This window comes from Petromyzon marinus, chromosome 34, assembly GCF_048934315.1.
Source record: "Petromyzon marinus isolate PM22_M1 ecotype Great Lakes invasive population chromosome 34, UKy_Petmar_22M1.pri1.0, whole genome shotgun sequence".
NCBI classification, from domain to species: domain Eukaryota; kingdom Metazoa; phylum Chordata; class Hyperoartia; order Petromyzontiformes; family Petromyzontidae; genus Petromyzon; species Petromyzon marinus.
In genome coordinates, this window is record NC_133700.1 from 13132355 (window position 1) to 13145805 (window position 13451).

Here is a 13451-nt window from a genome sequence, read left to right on the forward strand (position 1 = left end):
CTACCTCTCTTGGCAGAGGGGACGGGTTGATTCAAGCAGCAGCTGCAGGAATTAGAGTCGTTCTCATAAGCCGCTCCCTTGCAGAGGTGCCGGTGGCGATGCCCGCCCGTTGTGACAGAACATCGCATGCAGCAGCAGCAGCAGCCAATTCCCAGCGGTGGCCGAAGCCTTCACAGCTCTCCCGGGTCTCACGCCGCCTCCGCTCAGCCCCTTCAATGCAGGGCGCGCAAAGCGGTGCGCGAAAGGCAGAGTAAAATAAGAGGGGGTGGGTCCTGACCACCTTACCCACTCTTCCCTCTCAAACCCCGGCCGAGATTCCCTCCCGTTCCCTCCTCCTACCCGCACACACACACGCTCATCTCCGTCATGAGAGGGGGGGTGGGGGCTTGTCTTTTATATTTATTTTTGTTACTGCCACTTATTAAATTATGCATTCAGGGGCCACCGTTATGGTTTCGTCTGGATGTGTGTGATGACGTAGGGCAGGAGGATGAGGAGGACGTGTGCACGCCACATCCCATGCACCGCATGCCCGTGGAGGGAGAACGCCGTACAATCAATAATTAAAGGTTTGTCTCCTCTTCCTCCTCTCCCTCTGCAAAGAATAAAACATCGTTCTGTAACAGTACACGCTGGGCCATCAAACGCAAGGTTTTTTTTTTAAGAAATCGCGATTGTTTTTTTCAAATGCCGCATGCTGAAAGCCAAGACGATTTGCATGTTTGCTGGATAATTACATTTGAATTTGCACAATTAAAATAGTTATCTTGAACTTCTGATTTTGAACTTAAACCACGGAAAGATATTTGAAACAAATGTAATTGTACGTGAAAATCAGATCCTCTTCAGGTGACAGCTAGGTGCATTACAGGACCGTGGTAGGTTGCAGCAGCTTGAAGAGGCTTTCATCCAGCAGTGGATTGATCATGGCCGATGATGATCATTTCTGTTTATAGTTTTAATTGTCATGCAAGCAAGCTGGATGCTGCATTGTGACCAAAGAGAAAACAACTGACATAACGCATGATTAATACACATGCCATCAGTGGATCTCTCCCCACCCAATGCAGCATTATCTTCAGTCACCCTCATCAGCGCGAGCACATAATCCCACTTTGCTCTGCTGACAATCAAACGGAGCATGAACACTGACAATGCAGAAAAACGGCATCGTGCTTGTTTCTTAGTGCACTCGTTCACAAATGCAAAGCATAATTCCCCTCCACTCAAGGAACGCAAGCTCAGCAAATGTGCACACGCACGCTGGCACAACAGGCCTCGGCGAACCAAACGATCCCACGAACAGAAAAGACTCCATTAAAAAGGGGCAATTAATTGGGCGGTTTAATGACTCATGCCGCCGATTTGGCCAGACCACGCACCGCAGTTTCTACCCTTTTAAAAGCGACGTGATATCTCAGGCAGACACAAGCCAAGGTGCAAAGGGCAGCCTGAAATGTAATTACTGGTGGCGACTGCGTGAACCGTCTTGCCGCACTGGCCAAGTTAGGGTGGATGAGTCAGGGGTCAAAGTGAATGTTGGGTTCTCCCCCTCTGGCCAACAGGATGCTGTTGTCGTCACTCAGTGCCTAAAGGTTTATGCTTCTGAACTGGTGACCTACACCCCTCTAACCCCAATGCCCATCCGGCCCAGTTTAATCTCTGAAGGACCCTATCTCGTTTAAATCCTGCACAGGTTTTGCAAGGAGAACAAGCAAGCTACTTACCTCGTCTTATATCACTTCCTGCAAATGCTTAATTAGCTAGTTAATTTAAACAACCAGTCAATCCAAAGTCAAATCGCATTGTAATATTTGTTTTGCTTTATCTCTTTCTATTTTTCTTCATCGCCGTGGCTATATATTTCTTTACAATTTTGCCAACCACTGCACCACCGCTCCATCCGCATTTGTCGAAACTAAGAAAATGTGCATTTGATCTTCATGGAGAGCAAGGCTATTGAAGTTATCTTCAGAAGGACTATAAAACATTTCCTGGCATGCTTTACACGTTACCCTTGAAACGACCGTAAAACACAAATTAAATGGCACATGTTTTCATGTCTATGCAGTAACACACTTTCGAGGTCACAGGAATACGGAGGCATTTAAAACAATGTTACTAAAAACAATCTGCGGATGCCCGTGGTTATATTTGTAATTTCCTGCACGAGCACAAAACCAAATTGATAATTGTGCACTATTATTTGCAAACACAAATTTTCATTATTTATGACACGAGTTTAGTTAAGCAATGGATATTCCCAAAAAATGGATATCCAATTCACTAGTTACGTTATTCATATTCTGAAGGAGGAACATTGCCGATAACATTAATTGCATTTATAGCCTCATGACTATCTGCAACACAAGACTGGTAAATCTAGATTGTTCAACTCACACGTGAAATGTTCACGGCATAATTATTCCACGTAAATGAATAAATGTAGCAAATTAATCCTAACAACGGTGTGGCATAGTGGTTAATGCCCTGCGCTATGAAACCTAGGGACCTGAATTCAATTCCCAGCCATAGCAAACATGAATGGCGAGTGATATCTAAACTGGCACTAGACTACAACCTTTACCAAGCCACACTGACCAGCGTGGAGAATTTGGTCATTCCAAAATGGTAAATATAGCGTGGGGCAGACCTTCATCAATCAGTGGATTGACAAAAGGCGAATTCTTGATTTTAATGAGGCAGGGCAAGAGTACAGTATACAAAGGCAACAAGTTGTATACTGCTCATTAGGAAAGACAAAACCGTGGGTTGATATAACACAATACTTAGCCACTTAGGAATTGCACATTTGGCCGATGTCCAAATCAACCTAAATGTACCTGGATCTAATGATATCTCGTAAACTAAGGAGGGTTGAGCCAGGTTGTTAATCAAATTGGACACTGTCAAGGAATAACAGATGGGTTGGCGTAGGTCTGGGTTGCAAGGTGGCTAGGAGATGGCAATATGTACAGAGATGGTTTCTTGAATGTGTGTTATTGTTTGGGTCCACAGTTTCCACCACCAGCATCTTAGTGGAATTGATCAAACTTCCACATGCAGGAGCTTGCTGTAAGTTTCTAGACCCGTCGTTGCTTTTTTGGGTAAACAAGGGGCTTGGATACAATTATAATCGTATCATTATTATTCGCAGTACCAGACTCGGACACATGAGGTGCTAAATCTTGCTACCTAGTCTGTAAATACTTTGAAGAACTTGTTTACCCTTCGCCCTTCTATACAACTGTAGTGTAATAGCGCCGGCTGGTGGACAGCAGCGGCAACTGTGGTGGACAGACAGTGCACATGCCAGTGAGGACGTGCACGGGGTTTAGGCAGGAACTAGGGCAAGGGTCACGGGGGACCCCGTCTGGAGGCCCCTGGAACCTGCTGGGAGGTTCGAGAAGGGAGGCGCGGTCAGGGCAGAGCCAGGCCACACTGGTAGACTAAAAGGAGCCGAGAGCGGGGGCTCAGGGCTGCCGGTTCTGGGAATGGACTCGTCTCGTTGTTGTCGTCTCGTCGTCGCTGTCATTGCTAAACGTCTCCGCTAGATATTGCGCTACGAAGGATATGGTTGGCTATCTCAATCGGCACCGTCAGTGTTAGACAGCTATTGTAATGTACAGGCTAGGCTGAGTTACTGTGGAGAGTGTGCGGACGAGACCGTGAAAGTTGTTAATAAAGAAAGTGCCTCCTAGAAACTCTGTCTCTGAATTGTTGACACTACACAACCAACCCACAGCTTACCTTGTCGATTTTCTTATACAGTATGACTGTATCACACGCTGAGCAGTATCCACACTAAAGTATTGAGTTAGACACCAATTTTTACAACGTAATTACCAGCCCGGTAATATTCCACATAGATCTCATGGAATATTTCCTGTTGTATGTTGAACTTTTCTCGCACCATACGTAGCCAACCGTGCTAATCAAAGGTGTTCTGCCTCAAGGCAGGTTTGGGGGTGTGTACACAGAAATTTCTTGTTTTGATGCTGAGTTTGGTCAATTGACCAGGAAGTTACGATTTAAGATTCCCTATACTCATTGTTTTTTTTCGGTAAAGTCACGTATATAGAAAATTATATTTAAATAATAAATCACGTTTCGAACGCAACACAAGCGATTACCATCGTGACTTTACCAAAAAAAACAATGAGTATAGTAATTTATGCAGTCACGAAAGCTTCAATTCTATATTAAGATTCCCTCTCAGCCACGCGGCAGGGTGTCAGCCATTACACAGTACAAAATGGAGGCACAAATAACGTCTCAGTTGAAGGCAGGTGCATCTGTTCATTGTGGGACTTTAAGAAGCATTGTCTGTAAGTTCGTTTATGTTCTTATAATACTGGGAATGCCGTTATAATGCTGTAAATGCCTTTATAATACCGTTAAATTATGATAAATATGAGGCCTAGTTAACAACGAAGCCTGCCACTTACCTTATTGTGAATGTTACTTGTAATTGAATAAGTCGAGTCAGACTCGTACCCATGTAACCTTATTGCGATCTTGAGAGCAAAGATGACGAAATATCCACAGTTCAGTGTTATGTGTGGTGCTGTACATTTGGGCTGCAGTATGGTGATTACACGATGTGCCCTTAACACAGTAGCTTACTCTCTTGTATAGCTATTCAGTACTAATGTAGGTGCCTGGTCCATCCAGGATCTATTGTTGAGTTTAATGTTATCTAAGACAATGTTATGATGCTGTAGTGTTCATTCATTGTATTGATATCAACAGATGCTGTATTTGTGCTGTGTTTCCATCAGTTTTACCTCGTTCAATTAATTAAATACGTTTGGAGTCTGATGTTCACCCTGGCTCTGAAGGTTTATTGAATGTGAGGTTATCTACTCGGGATAGTGGTGCAACGCTGCGCACAGCGAGGCCGAGACAGAAGGTGTGGGGGAAGGACAAACTAAACACAAAAAGCAGCTCTAAAGAAATTTGTTTTCAATCTAGATTTAAAAGTGCACAGCCCGAGTGTGTTAGTGAGGGCAAGACCTAATTCTTTCTATTTTTACTTGTGGTAAAGAGATATGCAAATCAATATGCAGCTATGGTTTCTTACTTGATTACAACAAAACGCGAGACGTGAGCTACGCAGGATACTGCGATTATCCTCGCACTGCGTGTCTGTTGTGGTCAGAATACGGATCCCGTCTCGATCACACTCGTTACAATTATGACACGAGTGAATTTTGAAAAGGAGGAATAGCATGCAACACATTTTTGATTACAATACACGTCAACGCGAGCTTCTTCAGCTGAAAACGATCACAAATACACGTGAATGAATAATTACGTGTGCTGCTCACTGTGCCACAGCGTCGCGTGGATTGCAGCCCTCGCCGACGACGCCACGGCGCGTGACCGCACGCAGAGTGGCGATCTAAACACCCGGCCTTACCCTTGTCCTCCCTACTTGTTTTGTATGCAAACTCCTTTGTTGTTGTTTTTACGAATCAACTTGCAAAAAAAAAATGCGTGCACAAAAACCTTCCACGCCATAAAATATCGATTTATTTTTAGTATGAATTTTAAAAACATTCAATACTAGATAAGTCGATCTTTGGCAATAAACTGAATAAGTACGCTGTTGCTTTCTGCCTGCGTGTGTAATTTAGTGTTTGGAAATGTGCGTTTCATTAAATATTTAAGTGTCTTGGTGGGCCCTGACCGTCAATGAGTGTTGTTTATGGCGATGTTTGTCGTAGACCCATTAACACGAGGAATAAAAGGCAGGAATGTGTGGCTTTCGGCATCTGCAAAAAAGATGCAAATTTTCTGATTTCGAAACGAAACCGTAGGAGAGAGTGGCGTCACACCTCCCAGCGCAGCGCAATTATTCAGAGTTCAACGCAGAAAACACGGACACCGGCATTCACTCTGGCACAGAGCCACCCAGCACCTCCCAGGAGGTGTAGAAATCACATGCGAAAAGCACAGTGCATTGTGCATTTACATATAGATGAAGGTGGCAAAAAAGTGCACAAGGCATTTTAAACTAACCTTAAATAAATGGAATGTTAAACACTTTGAAGAAAAAATGTACGGTTAAGTGTGCGTTGTGCATAGCAGCTCTATCGCATTCCAACGCCCATATATTTCCAAAGAATACGCGTGTCATTTATTGCACTGGAGTTAAAATTTGCCATCGTATACATCATATGGGCGCCATGGTGGCAAGATACTACCTCGCTAGGTATATAGAAGGTCGTGGGTTCGATCCCGACCCTGACGCCTGTATATTTGAAGTTTGCATGTTCTCCCCGTGGTCACGTGGATTTTTTGTCGGGTCCTCCGGTCTTTCTCTCTACATTTAAAAACATGCGTTCAGAGTATTTGGCTGTTATAAATTTCCACATAAGCCACTTCGTTGAGTTATCATTTGTAGCCAGGCCACTTCTGAAAAAGAGCTATATAGCTCAGTGGGCTTAACTGGTAAAATAAATCAAGTTGAATAGTTTAATCTCTGCCACTATATTCAAGAAAAAAATGCATCCCCTTATGAACTCTGTGACAACAAGACTGATACATATTCTTTGGGTCTTTCGGTAAAGCCACGCAGATAGAACAAATAATCCCAAATAATAAAATTAATAACGATATCACGATGTTTCGATCGCAAAAATATAGTGGAAGAGCTGCTGAGAATATATATTGTCAGCAGCTCTCCCGCTATATTTTTCACCTGATGACGATATTGTTATTTTATTATTATCTGTTCTATCTACGTGGCCTTACCGAAAGACCCAAAGAATATGAATTCCTGCAGTCACGAAAGCTTTAAATAAAGATTGTATAAACATCTGTACATTCAGATTTCCATATGTTGCACGCGGACTTAACGCGTAACGTGGACGTGCTCACAGGCCCCATGTGCACGCACACCTTGCATAAAAAGGTAGAATTCAAAAGACGAACAAAAACAATTCTATTCAAATAATTGCACGTTTTGTGTTTGCATCAGCTGCGATTCCAAGCATTCATGTAAACTCTGAGCAGCATGTGCAGCAATTTCAAGGGAGAGATGCGATTGATATATTCATAATTAGTTCCGTTGCAAGAGGAGTCGTCACATGCATAAAAACAAAAACTCTACGACCGCTATTCGTTCCGAGTTTCAATATATATAAACACAATAAGAAACAGTTTTTCACTTTGAGTGATGCACTCAGGAAAAAGTAATTATATTTAAGTATTAATTGCATTTAAAAATATATTGGCACATTGCTTGCAGGAAGAGTGGATTTAATTCTGAAAACCGGCAGGGCACTGCAGGAAATGAGCATACAAATGCTTCGCTCTCCGATGAGTATTCGGGTTGTTACCCCGTGTTGTCCAAACACCACGGAGACACATCGAAGGGCTATAAAGCGAAGGGACTGCGAAGAGCTGCGCAGTAAAATGCTATCGCTTCTTCCAATCCCACGATGGCCGAACCCGCAGAGCAATCGCCGCTCACTCCCGTATGATCCAGACCCTCCCCAGACTGCCCCATGTGCTTCGAGATACTCGACGTATTTGTTCAACGTGCACACTGCAATGCGTGCCTGCCCCAGCCCAGAGACAGCAGCTGTCAGACGCACCAAGGCCTCGCTTGATCCCGTGTGTTTTTTTTTCACAGTGCGATGTGCATTCCCCGCTCTCACGCACTTTGCTTGCAGGTGGAAGATTGGGAAAACCTGCGCACAGAGCCAGGGTGTTGTTTATCGCCTTCCTTCCAATGCCACCCACGACGGAGGGCAGACGAGAACACAAGCAGAAATGGATATCCGATGTGTTTCAGGTCATACCGCGTTTTGCTTGGCATGCTGTCCGACGTTTTGCTCAATGTGGTGGGAGATTTTTCAGGAACTAAAGCTTCCAGTAAGTGGAGCAGAGAATTATAAAGAACAGCTGTGAAAACATACGCAGTAGTTCACAAACCACCCCGCTGAAGTCCTAATCCTCTTGCAGCTCTGCTTCTGGTAGTGATCAGGTAGGAGCACTCATGCCCAGGAGCTTTGCGAGGGTACGGGATGATCATCACGACTCGAGCTCCTCGGGGAGAGAAGCTGAGAACTCGGCACCGGTGAGGAAAGGGAGCATGTTGTCCAGCACCTCCTTGCGCACCTCTCGCAGCATGGAGTCCTTCATCTGCACGACATTGTGCACAGAGCGTCACGAGACAACTCACTGCATTCTCCGATAAGAGCCACTTAAGCTTGACGTAGTGGGTGAATGTGTACGAGAATATCGGCCTCACGATGGACATCACCCCATTCCCTCCCACCCACCCCTCCGTCTTCCCCGTGAAACCTATTCAATTAAACACAACTTCACGGGAGACTTATTTTCTGATGTACAATAATGCTCACGCAGCAATGCCGACGCACACAAAAAAAATCGATAAGGCGACTTTCCCGCAGAAACACCAAACGCACAACGAGCACGCAGTGCAAATGCATAGGAGGCACGCATGGTGCACGGACTATTATAAATATTACGTACGTTATATTATTAATATTACGTACGAGGCAGATGCCACGCCACAAAATAAACCACACATTTATGTGCCGGGAAAGCTTACAAGAATGCACCCAGGTCAGATGCACACTGTACGTATGAACAGCTCGGCAAAGTAATTCCACCGCCCTGCATAAACACGAGTGACCGTGCACGGAGCAGCGCGAGGGCGACAGCGGTCTCCGCACGACGCCTGACAGCGGGAGGGGGAGGAGGGAGAGTGGCAGCAAAAGAGCCGGACGACATTGGCCGAGGTCTTTTTCCACGGTGTCAACGTCACCTTATGTAACCTCCGCATTCAAATGACCCCGACCTTGACCACCCACTCAGCTGACGCCAGTCCCTCTGTTCGTCAAGTCCGGTAATTGGAGTCGACATAGGTTATGTGTGTCATCAACGCCTACCGGACGACATATACCATCATGATGGTGGAGATCCTGAAACTTGCCTAGGTTTCCTCCTGGGTCAACTGCCCCGGACCCATTTGAAGTTATGTGGACACAAAAAAGACAGAGATCCCCCGTATAGCCTTAGCAGACTGTAGGGGCAAGTGCTGTTAGCGAGCACCGAAAAGGCCGGCACGGCACACGAGTGGGTGGGTGGTCAACACCACGCCCGGCCGCTTTTGTCTCCCTAGTGGCAACGTTTATACATCGCACCAGGTACTCATTTGAGGCTGAGTCGACCTAGGGGAAGCCCAGGACCGGTTCAGAAAATTGTCACTGGTGGTGGCCGTGAGCGGGAATCGAACCCGGGACGCCGGGTTCGTCACGCAGCGCGTTAACCGCTACACTATCGCTCCCCACACACTCGCGCACACACATACCAGTGCTGGGATACGTGAGCAATCATACCAGTGTCAACATGGTATTGTTGCCCATGTCGTCCCCAGCATGACCACTCACCATCTTTAGTAGGTACAGGAGCTCTCCGTGACTCACGGCCGCCTCATCTCGTGAGCCACCGGATGATCGTCGGCTCGCCGGAGACTCCGGCCTCCTCTCCCGGCACGCCGCGTCGTGTCGCTCCGCATCGCCTCGCGGCCCGTGTGGCCGGTATGTCGGCACTTCGCTTGCGGCGGTCGAGCGCCGGCGGTGCCGTCCCCATTGCGGCCATGCATCCGCTTCAGAGGTTGGCGAGAGGCAATTCGCCGCGTGCTCCGTGCTGGGCTCCGCGGGGGACGATGCGCCGGGCCCGCACCGCGTGGCGGCTGGTGCGACCCTCGCGGCCGCGTGGGGACGTGGGCTGCCCGTGTCTCCGCTGCACTCCCATCGCGTCTCCTGCTGTCCCTCGGCCTCCAAAATTTCAAGCTTAAGATTGGCCTGCTCTTGCAGTAGCTCCGATACCTATAATGATAAACAACAGGTGGAAAGATGTCATCACCAGCATTACTCTTTGGTTCTATTGGGTAAAGTCACGTAGGTGAAAATAAAATAACAAAAAATCAAGACGTTTCGGCCACAACACAAGCGGCCTTCATCAGGTGAAGGGACGAGACTGTCTGGAGGAAAGCGCTGGAGTGGAAGAAGCCACGCTTAGATCACGACCTTTAAGCTGTGTGAGAAGAAAAAGACCACGCGCCTTGACAAAGGAATTAGCATATAATTTAGCATTGAAATGGCTCATTGAAATAGCTAAGTTAAAGTATACACATCCGCAGAGGTACCCCTTGACAAAGGAATTAGCATCGAATTTAGCATTGAAATAGCTGAGTGATTAGCTTGTAACTGGTCACAGAAATAGCTATGTTAAAGTTAGAGCATATACATTCACTGAGGCACCTAGTACTCATCAAACAGGAGAATTTAGCGAAACACAACCACGCTCAGACTTCGGACCTGTGTGCGAGCAAACAAGGTGTTCTGACAAAGAAATTAGCATAAAAATTAGCATTTAATTGGCGGATTTTAGGAAAGAGGTGGTGTTCGTGCCGGTGGACTCGCAGTTTGGCGCGGGGGGGGGAAGGGGGGAGTTTACCTATTGATGGTGTGAAAATGGGGAATTTATAAGAGCTGCGAAAGTTTGGGGTACCACTACTTGAAAAATATACTGTACCATTGAAATTAGTTTAATGTTTAGTTCCATTTAGAACATCTTTCCAATGGTTGCTTAATTTGAAACCATCCTCTCGGTTGAAATTGTGTCTGTGTTTGTAGATCTGAATTGCTTCATGAACAAATCTCTGATAAAAGCCCGTGGGTTGTTTGCAAAGAACCTTGGTATCGGAGAAAATTATATCGTGATCCCCCACAGCGTTGTAACAGTGATCAGCCACCAGCATTATCATCACCACATCACCACCACTGCCACCACTCTCCTAACATTGTCAATCACCAGCACCATATTACACTGGTTTAACTTTTATATGTTGCCGTTATTCCAATGGTTTCATGATAAACAATTTGATTTGAACATTAAAATGCCTATAATGACCATTTCTCAAAGTAAACGAATTTTACCACCATAAAATAAAGATCTACCTCCCGGTTTGGTGGCTCGCATTAAACGCACCCATCATTTAAAGCCACACAAATTACTTTGTAAAGCCGAGTGCAATAATTGAGACCATCTTCATTCCCACACTTATTTTAGACACGAATAGAAATTGGTGCAGCTCATTAAAAGAGAAGACTCTTGTCAAGCGACTGCTTGCACCGCCTCATCCAATTAGCTAGTCCTATCATCGGGAAGTTTTTAAAATATCCACCTCAGCTTCCCTGACATCACCCCTCCAGTCATGCCATGATTCACCCCCATCCTTTCCCTCCCAACAGTGATTTCATGATTCTAGAAGCAATTATTTTCTGCCTCCTCTGTTCTTGTTTCTATAGTTTCTCATCATTCTGTCTCATGCCTGTGGTATCCGTACGATGACCATGCAACAAAGCAGAACTTAATACGTTAAAATAAACTCTTAAACTGGATGCATTCGTCCAATCACAGGCATAAACATCTATAATGATTTAGAGAAGTTATGAATCAAATTATGCCTGTAAATATTACAGTTCATCAAGTGTGGTGAATAAACGTGTCCAAGTGCTCACATTATCGTGCTAAACCCGTTGGGCAACCAGGAGGGTCTGAAATGAAACCCACACCGAGCTAAGAGTGGCATCTCTTCTTGGGCAGGGTGGGTCAGTGATGCTTGCACCTCACAACAACAAGGACATGGGTTCGATTCCTGACTCAGGCGCCTTTCTGCAGAGGATTGGTATGGTCTCCCCATGTTCTGCATGCGTATCCTCTGGGTTCTTGAGTTTCCTCCTAAAGCTAAAAACACATCAATGTAAACTAGTGTCGGCCAAGCACCAAATGCTGAAAATATTCCTGCAAATTACTCAATTAGGAATACACAGAGTAACGTCATCCCCTCCTGCAAAATCTTGGCTAAACCCTCCTGAAAAAAAAGTATTTAGACTCAGCGAGGCGTTCCTAAGTAAACTGGCACATTCTCTTATTAAAACCACCAAACAGGGATTTGTAGGTAATGGAGCCACATGTCCAATTCTGCTCCAGATTTTAAACATCCAACTGAAATGCACGCATAGGATGTATCATACACATTTGGTTTGGGTACCGTTTGTCGCAACTCATTCCGCCACTCAAATTGCAAAAAATCTTCGTTGATGAATGGCATTCCCAATAAAACCCGGCGCGTACACATATTCCATCGAGGCAGGAGCGCGCAAGCAACGAACGCGCAAGTCACCACAAAAGAACGGGGTTCAAGATTTGGTTTTCCAGGCACACTCAATTCCCACAGCTGATTCGTTTCACCGCGGCATCCATTCCTGCTGTTCCATCGGCTAATCTGCGGCCTCAACGACACCGCACACCATGGGCCACGGACTTGATCGGATTGCCGGGTTCACGTGGACGTGGCTCCAGTGACCCCGCTACCTGTGTTGATCGCAGGCCGAGGAGGAAAACAAACATTCACCTGCCGCTCTCAACCAAAGCAGCGTTCACAATCCACGGGTCACAGGCATGGTCTTAATGGTGAAGCAAACACCGTCACAGGGCTCCAGGAATGGAGGTGAAAGCAAGTGCGGAGTGAGAGAATAATGTTCATCCGCTGGTAAAACTCGATAACCGTCTTCTGAGTGCCGAGTGCTGGCCTGAAGGCAGCACACATGCATCCACTTGGATTCTATGTTTTCCACATCATATAAACTGAGTCTAAAGTCAAATAAATGTTGAGTATTTTAACACTTTAATTTCACTTTGAGCTCATATTTAACTCGAGGATGCTACCACCACAGTGTAATGGTCAGCACACTGGACTTGCAATCCACATGTCGCTGGTTCCATTTGATCTCCCGGTCAGGCAGCTAAAAGAATGAGGCAATTTTATTGAATTCTACTACATCTGGGTGTGCACCCAGCAGTGTAAATGTGTAAAACAACAGTCCATCTGCCGATCGCGTGTGGTGGAGTAAAGTGTGGGTACGTCCACCTGAAACTATGCAGTTTTCTTTTCTAGATTGAAAACTTATTTCTTAAGAACTTATTTTTGTGTTTAGTTTGTTGTCTTTCCCCGCACCTCCGATTAGCACAGTTGGCTATGTACTGTGCGAAAAACGTACATAACAGCGCTTCCAAATGATAGTCTGGCGAGCGTGCAAGAGGAGGCCGAAATATCGTCTATAGCTCCCTCTGGTGGAGGCAGTGGAGTGACCAAGCAATTGCAGGGCTGCACCTTTACCTTTCACTTGCTTTTAACACAACTATCGCATTTATGGCTGTACTCTGTACCTAGGAAACGAACACAATTTTTACAACAGCATTGGAATGAGATTAATAGTTAACTACATGATTCTGTGTACTCAAAGTACAAATATGACACGTTTGATTTCTTACACTTGTTACATGGATTTGTGACGGAGTGATGAGCAACCGGCTTGGTGGAGAGATCAGAACCATGTGTG

General features: G+C 45.6%; 2 protein-coding genes and 1 long non-coding RNA gene across 12 annotated transcripts in view; 1 reads left to right on the top strand and 2 right to left on the bottom strand.

Moving 5' to 3' along the window:
• The window catches only part of LOC116948749 (uncharacterized), a 33704-nt gene extending 28287 nt beyond the window's left edge, over window positions 1-5417 (bottom strand). Inside the window, exon 1 of one of the 10 annotated variants that reach the window (XM_032965789.2) lies at window positions 5-382. In XM_032965789.2, the coding sequence (XP_032821680.2) occupies window positions 5-128 (124 nt within the window). In that variant the 5' untranslated portion in view covers window positions 129-382. Of the gene's footprint in view, window positions 1-4; window positions 548-5330 lie in introns of those variants that run through there. The other 9 variants (XM_032965790.2, XM_076071739.1, XM_032965791.2 and 6 more) reach the window with 9 other exon arrangements.
• Window positions 4017-5615, top strand: LOC142929784 (uncharacterized). The gene is made up of 2 exons (XR_012945942.1): window positions 4017-4328; window positions 5341-5615. It is a non-coding gene; the product is annotated as an uncharacterized LOC142929784 (long non-coding RNA).
• The window catches only part of LOC116948751 (uncharacterized), a 41676-nt gene continuing 33737 nt past the window's right edge, over window positions 5513-13451 (bottom strand). The window contains exons 17-18 of the mRNA XM_032965795.2: window positions 9429-9869; window positions 5513-8154 (exon numbers count right to left, since the gene is read on the bottom strand). Coding sequence (XP_032821686.2) covers window positions 8044-8154; window positions 9429-9869 — 552 coding nt within the window. The 3' untranslated portion in view covers window positions 5513-8043. The remainder of the gene's footprint in view (window positions 8155-9428; window positions 9870-13451) is intronic.